This window comes from Linepithema humile, chromosome 8, assembly GCF_040581485.1.
Source record: "Linepithema humile isolate Giens D197 chromosome 8, Lhum_UNIL_v1.0, whole genome shotgun sequence".
Taxonomy (NCBI): Eukaryota; Metazoa; Arthropoda; class Insecta; order Hymenoptera; family Formicidae; genus Linepithema; species Linepithema humile.
The window spans coordinates 2,315,642-2,323,322 of record NC_090135.1 but is presented as its reverse complement, the minus strand read 5'-3'; the positions used below and the strand labels follow the sequence as shown (position 1 = coordinate 2,323,322).

The 7,681-nt window shown below is 53.0% G+C and overlaps 2 protein-coding genes across 2 annotated transcripts; both read right to left on the bottom strand.

Moving 5' to 3' along the window:
- Positions 1-1,390: 1,390 nt before the first annotated feature.
- Positions 1,391-4,258, bottom strand: LOC137001660 (uncharacterized). Its single transcript, XM_067360768.1, has one exon. It carries the CDS (start codon positions 4,256-4,258, stop codon positions 1,391-1,393), a length of 2,868 nt encoding a protein of 955 aa, XP_067216869.1.
- An 82-nt stretch (positions 4,259-4,340) lies between these two features.
- LOC137001659 (uncharacterized) lies at positions 4,341-6,620 on the bottom strand. The gene has a single exon (XM_067360767.1). It carries the CDS (start codon positions 6,618-6,620, stop codon positions 4,341-4,343), a length of 2,280 nt encoding a protein of 759 aa, XP_067216868.1.
- Positions 6,621-7,681: the final 1,061 nt, after the last annotated feature.

Sequence of the window (7,681 nt, the reverse complement as noted above, 5' to 3'; positions counted from 1 at the left end):
TTGACCAATGCTATTCTTTAAACAAGTAATTAAACGCTGAGGCGTTAACCGTATGAGGAAACGATCGGCGGATTGCCTCACAAACAAGCGAAGCAGATCAGCATTCAAGGAAAAGCAGACGTTGCTAACCTAGATACTGATCTGTATAAAAGAAGGTGACTCGATTGTCACCACGGGTTTTTAAGTTTGATCTAAGCACGAGCTGCACGTCGGTATCGCGAACTCCGAGTTCGTATCTTACGCGATCGTAACGACTGTGAGGAAGCCGTTAAATAAAGTGTACGCGAGTGCTAAGTGAATAAAGATATTTTATTTCTCATTGAACATTGTTCAATAATTATCTCCCTTGGATCAACCCCCTTGGCCCTACACGACGGATCCCGAATCCTGCGTTGGCCCGCGACGAGATCTTTGAGTCACGGGCACGGCGTTACAATTGTTATATATACAATTCCTTATTATTACTTTCTTACACGATATATATGCTTAGAAATTTTGATAAAATTATTAAAAGCTACGTATAATGTGTGTATGTGCACGCGCGTGCGTGCGTGACGTGATGTATGTGTGGATGATTGTATTTATGCAATATATATATTATGTATACTAAGCAACAGAAGTGTCTTAATATACGAATTTATATATACCGTAACATTTATATATTTTCCATATTTATATTGTATATATGCGTGTTTCGCGCGATTTCTGTTTCGCGAACTCGTCGCGACTTGCAGATGCAACACGACAGAAAGTGCCGATCAGCGAGGGGAGGAACGGAAACTCGGAGCAGCGAGAATGCCTTGTTGGAGCAAAAAATCTTTATTCGCTGGCGTAATTTAACAGTCTGTCCTTAACAGATGGCTCACGAGCAAAGGGCTCACGAAAACCTTACACTCGCGTATTGAAAATAACACTCTGGCTTATAGTCGAAGCAAAAGGAGCTAGACTCGCAGAAAAGAAAAGGAGACCTTCGTCTTGAGGGACTTCCAGGAGCTCTGGCTTCGGCTCACGCGCGGCGGCTACTCGCTCCACCACCGCGCGTGCGCCTCTGCCAGGATTGCTAGTTATCACGCAGGGCGCAGGTGATAGCGGATTCGATTCGCATATGACGCGAACATACCGCCCGCCTCGTCCAGTGGACGAAACAGGTCACAAATGTTTGAACAATCGTCCAGATAACCGCCCGCCGTGCAGGAACGGCGTTACAGTTGAACGTCTCTAGTTACCTTAAACTAACATTAACTCTAACGCAAAATATTTACAACTTACAACTAATGACGCTGGGGTTTACACAGTCACGTGAAGCGCGGCTGGTAGAACGGTAAAACAAATAAAGGGAAGGAACTGTATTTAACAATGTATTTAAAGATGTTACGGAGAAACCTTAAAGCTAAGGATGAACGGGTTGCTGCGATGAGCTTGCGTTCTGAACGTCTTGACGCAGTGCTTCTGCTGAGTCGATCGGTAAGCGGCACAGCTTGACGATCGGTCGTGAAAGGGTGCTCCTGGCGGTGCGCACCTCCGCTACCCTCACCAATCCATCTGGTCCGGTGGTGACGCCAATGACTCTGCCTAGCGGCCATTTGGCTGGCGGCAGTATCTCGTCGACGACGAGCACCAAGTCTCCTTTGGCAAGGTTAGGCCTTTGTGATTGCCACTTGGTCAGCTGTTGGAGTTGGTGGAGATACTCCCTTGACCACCTGGACCAAAAGTGATTTCGTAAGTTTGATAGTAAATGCCAACGATTTACGGGGTTGCAGGAGGCATCTGTCGGAGCGGGCTCCGGTAAACCTGTAAGGGGCTCTCCCACGAGAAAATGCCCCGGGGTGAGAGCCACCAGGTCCGACGGATCGGAGGAGAGGCTGGTCAAGGGCCTCGAGTTGAGACACGCCTCAATTTGACAGAGAAGAGTCGACAGCTCTTCGTATGTCAAAGTGCGATCGCCTAAGAGGCGGCGCAGGTGGTGCTTAACTGAGCGCACCCCTGCTTCCCACAGGCCACCAAAATGCGGTGCGTAAGGAGGAATAAAGCGCCACTTGGTACCGTCGTTCGCTAGATAAGCGCTGACGTCCTTGTGGAACTCAGACGCTGCCTTGAAGAGACGGCGCAGCTCTGCATCCGCCCCCAGAAAGTTGCGACCGTTGTCGCTCAGCAGCAGCGAGCAATGGCCTCGACGACTTATAAATCGGCGGTATGCCGCAAGAAAGGCTGCAGTGGTCAGCTCGGTTACGGCTTCCAGATGGACAGCCTTGGTAACTAAACAGACAAACAGGCAAATGTAGCCTTTGGTGGTACCACGACCTCGGCCCTTAAAGGTTCGGAGCTGGATTGGACCAGCATAGTCCACGCCTGCAGACGCGAAGGGCCTGGCAGGTTTGACCCGCTCAGGCGGCAATTGACCCATCCTTTGTTGGCCAACTTCAGATTTGTAGCGCGCACAGCGTACGCACTGGCGAGCCACTTGGCGGACTCTTGTAGCCGCCCCAAGAATCCAAAGGCCACGAAGAAGATAACTTCTCATCAAGGTTGGACCGCCATGCAAGGTTGCGTGATGCGCGTGGCGGATGAAGAGGAGCGTGAGAGGTCCCTCCCTTGGGAGGATGAGCGGGTGGCGCTCATCGTAAGAAGACAGAGCTGCCTCAATACGTCCACCAACTCGCAAGAGGCCCTGCTCGTCAAGGAACGGACGCAGACGGCGTAGGGGCGAACTTGAAGAAATGGCTCGCCCGACTCGTAACGCCGCAAACTCTTTGTGGAACGCCTGCCGCTGGGCAAGACTTATCCAGCGGAGGCGACTCTGGAACAACTCCCGAGACGTGAGGCCGCCTGGTTGGCAGGGGTTTTTCCGACATCGATTAATAAATCTGAAACAGAAAGAAGTTACGCGCAAGAGACGCGTGAGCGAGGAAAACCGCTCCAAGACTTCCTCCTCTGGTTTGGCTTGTGTGGTGTGCGCCAGGACGCACTTCGTTCGCTGCTCTTCTTCCGCCTGGTCCCCTGAAGCTATGGTTTCTAGAGGAGGCCAGAATTCTCGTGGTTGACGCAACCAGATTGGACCGCGCCACCATAGATCTTGGTTAAGCAGCTCAGACGCGGGGATGCCGCGCGTGGCCAGATCTGCCGGGTTGTGCGAAGTGCGAACGTACCTCCAGTGATCTCTAGGAATAAGTCCCTGAATCTCCGCCACCCGATGGGCGACGAAGGGTTTCCATCGTGAAGCGTGAGACTGGATCCATCTGAGGACCACTTGAGCGTCGGTCCAAGCAAAGAGCGTGGACTCAATAAGATTCAGTTCCGTCGTAACTCGCGTGAGGAGACGTGCGAGCAGGACTGCTGCGCAAAGTTCAAGCCGAGGGACGCTCTGGGTTTTGACTGGCGCCACCTTGGTCTTCGCCAGCAAGAGGTGCGTCTCGGCTTCATCGCTCGCGCCGGCGACCCTGAGGTAAACCGCCGCGGCGTAGGCTCTCTCGGAGGCATCCGAGAAGCCGTGTAATTCCACTCCAGAAGAGAGTGGACTCCAGTTAACCCACCGTGGAATCTTGACCTCGTTGAGTTGTTGCAGGGAAGACTGGAATTGGCTCCACGCTTCCGACAAGTCGTTGGAAAGAGGCTCGTCCCAACGACTTCCTTGTAGCCATAGATCTTGTAGGAAGACCTTGGCGTATATCAGGACTGGCGCTGCCCAGCCCAGAGGATCGAACAGCCTCGCTAATTCCGCGAGTGCTCGTCGCTTTGTTAGTTCCTTCGGGCTGGAAGCAAGGATAGCTGAAGATTCCTCCGCGAGAGAAGTCACCTTCAGAAAGAGAGAGTCCGTGTGAGGACTCCAAATGATGCCGAGCGCACCAATTGTTTCGCCGAAAGGAAGAGTTCGGACCGGCGTTTCAAGTCGTGGACACAAATCCAATGAGTTGGAAGCCCACTTGCTAAGAGAGAAACCTCCGGCGCGCAACAAGGAGACAAGCTGCTCCTTGGTCTCGTGGGCGACGTCAAGCGTGTCTCCTCCAGCCAGAATATCATCCACGTAAGAGTGGTTTAGTATAGCTGCAGCACCCATCGGGAATTGATCTTGCTCGTCCTGCGCCAGCTGCTGGAGCGTCCGCAGAGCTAGAAAGGGCGCCGAGGTTGTACCGTAGGTAACGGTAGAGAGCGTGTAGTCACGCACTTCCTCTGACGCTTCTGCCCGCCATAGGATGCGTTGCAGATGTCTGTCGTCCGGATGGACTGAGATTTGACGGAACATCTTGACGATGTCCGCCATGAACCCGACACGGAGTAGTCTCCACTTTGTCAGGATGACCCAAAGGTCAGACTGAAGCCGAGGACCTGGCAAAAGAAAATCGTTAAGAGAATATCCCGTGGTGGTCGCATTGGAAGGACGCATTAAAGACCACGCGAATTTTGCCATTGCGGTCGCCCGTCTTAAAGACCCCATGATGAGGCAAGTAATACGAGTCGCGTGGGATCTCGTTATTATGTATTAGGTCCATATGACCGAGCGCCAAATACTTGACCATGAAGTCAATGTAGCGCTTGCGCAAGTCAGGTTGCTTGCTCAAGCGTCTCTCCGAGTTGAGTAGCATCGATAACGCCGCTGGACGGGAGGCTCCTAGTGACACCTCGGCCGTCTGTTTCCTGGGAAGGCGCACGACGTAACGACCGGTAGAGTCTCGAGAGTGAGTCTCTCTGAAATGTTGCTCCACCCAAGCGTCCTCAGGCTTCGGCAACGCTGTGCTTGAAACTTCCTCGATCTCCCAGAATCGCTGCAACGCCGCAGTCAACTCGTCGATTGGTTGTGCATGATGCACAGAAATAGAGGGGGAATCCTCTCCGGGAGTGGTACTTCCAGTGAGCACCCACCCGAACACCGTGTTCAGGGCGGTTGGCGTACCTCGCTCCCCTTCCTGAATCCCGGGTCTGAGAACCCGACCGAATGTGTCGGCGCCGAGGATGACGTCGACCTTGGAAGACATGTAAAAGTCCGGGTCTGCCAAGCGCAGACCTTTTATGTGTGGCCACGAACGTGAAGGCACGCTCCTTGCCGGCAAGAGATTAATAAGGCTCTTAAGCACCAATGCCTTGGTTTCTAACTGGAAAGCCCTTTCGACCGGCGATCCTATCGTCACGGTCACCTTCGCGTTTGAAGTACCCGTCGGTGTACCTTGGAGTCCGGCGACAGAAACGTTAACCCGTCTTTGACTCGCGCGCACGAGCCGCACCACTCGTTCCGACACGAAATCTGATTCGGAGCCAGGATCAAGTAACGCACGCACTGTTGCAGAATGGCCTCTGTCACCTTGAATCGTGACTAACGCCGTCGCAAGGAGCATCGTACTGTTGCGTCTCGAGGTCAGAGAGGTCACGCGTGCATTGTGCACCCTCGTTGTCGAGGTCTCAGAGGGCCCGTCACTCTTAGGCTCCAAAGAATCCGTGAAAGTCGATTGACTATGGAGAGTAGTGTGATGCTTACCGGCACACACCAGGCAGCGTCCTATCGTTGAGCACGCATCGATTTGATGGCCGGCGCGGAGACAGTTCTTACATAATTTCGACTTCTGCACCTTTTCAGCGCGCTGTGCGACGGTCAGCGCCTTATATTTCGCACAATACGCAATGTTATGCTGTTCGGCACAGAGTGAGCATTTGCCCCCTTTTACCCTTGCGGTTGAGGTCGTATTTGCTAACACGCGAGCCCTTTTTTGTGTCCGTTGCGTAGACGCGGAAGCGGAACGCGTGAGCAAAGCCTCTGGATTGGCCGCCTCTAAGGCTCGCACGCGTGTCTCCAGAAAGTCCTGGAGTTGTTTAAACGTCGGAAACTCACGGTTGTCTGCGAGCGAAGTCTCCCAGTGGAGTCGAGTCTGAGCGTCAAGTTTGCTCACCAGGATATGGACGAGCCAGTCATCCCATTGATCCACCGGCCGTTTCAACGACGCGAACGAGCGAGTAGCTTGCGTCATTATTCCAAGCAAGCGCTTGATCTCCGTTGGAGTGGCTTTCGTAGCGGCAGGGCACTCCAGTACTTCGCGTAGATGCACGTACAAGAGCCGTCGCTTGCTGTCATAGCGCGCGAGAAGATCGCGCCAGGCATCCGCATACGCGTCGTCGGTCAGCGGTACATTCGCAATTACATCGGCAGCCTCGCCAGCGAGCGAGCTTCGGAGATATTGAAGTTTTTGCACCGGTGCCATATCGGCGACGTCATGCACGAGAGACTTGAAGAGATCGCGAAAGCTCTCCCACGCTATCTGCTCCCCCGAGAATCGCGGCAAGCTAATTTTTGGCAATTGAATTTGCCGAAGCACATTAGAAGTCTCTCCGGTCTTCTCCGGTTGCCGCGCTGGCTCGGTTTTGAGATACGGTGCGATGCGGGACTTTGTCTCGATATATTTCTCGACTATCATCGAGTATAAATCCTTTGAGATATACTCGGTCGTCTCGATCTTGTCGCAAACGATAAGCGCTTCGTGATTATCCGAAAAACGGCTCCAATAATTTTCCAGGAGCTCCAGTCGCGCCGTCAGAAAGGAACGCGTCATTTTTTCCTTGCCGGCCTTAGCTATATTGTCCCAGAAGCGTTCGATATAGCCTGCTGAAACAAGCTGTTTTTTGAGTAGCACTTCCATTGTAGATCGCGTTATAAGTGAACGTGAGTGGAAGTAATAAAAATAAGCTATCTTCGTGCGAGGAAACGGAAAGTTCAGTAATAAGATTACTGCAAGGCGCACTATGTCCGATCGCGAAAGCTTGAAAAGGGTGCCTCAAAGCTCGCAGGCTTAATGACCCTGCAGAGGTGCATGCAGCAAGCGCACCTGCAACGATCAACACGGTCGCGAATCACCGAAAACGCTAGAGAGCGTTGGAGAGCGCGGCGACGTTACGCGAGCAACGCTATGCACTTGAGAGAGAGAGAGAGCGTAAATTAGCGAGCGAACGAGCGCAAGAGAGGAAAGCGCGACGCGGTTGTCGAACAGCGAAGACACTACGCGGCCGCGCGAGCGGTGATCACGCGCTCGTCACGCGCACATACCGGTACGACGGCACAGCCGAGTTACATAGGGCATGCTAGCGCGGGCGAGAGAGAGAGAGAGAGAGTCTTAACTCACCAGGCCGCAGCACACGAGAGTGCGACAGAGATAGCGAAAGAACTATCTCGTACCTCCTGCTTCGTTTCTTCTGTCCTCAGCTTTCCTCCAAAGGGCTGCAGGGTGTAGTTCTTCATTCACTGCACCTCACTGTCCGTCCACGTGTTCCACACGAAAGCCGGCCGGCCGGCGAACGGCACAAGATGGCCGGAGCACAACGTGGCGAATTTCCAGCCAAAGTGCCGCGTGCTAGAACGCGGGCGCGAGCACGTTCACGAGTCCCTCTCCTTTAGATGATCCGGCTCGAAGGACCAAATGTTTCGCGCGATTTCTGTTTCGCGAACTCGTCGCGACTTGCAGATGCAACACGACAGAAAGTGCCGATCAGCGAGGGGAGGAACGGAAACTCGGAGCAGCGAGAATGCCTTGTTGGAGCAAAAAATCTTTATTCGCTGGCGTAATTTAACAGTCTGTCCTTAACAGATGGCTCACGAGCAAAGGGCTCACGAAAACCTTACACTCGCGTATTGAAAATAACACTCTGGCTTATAGTCGAAGCAAAAGGAGCTAGACTCGCAGAAAAGAAAAGGAGACCTTCGTCT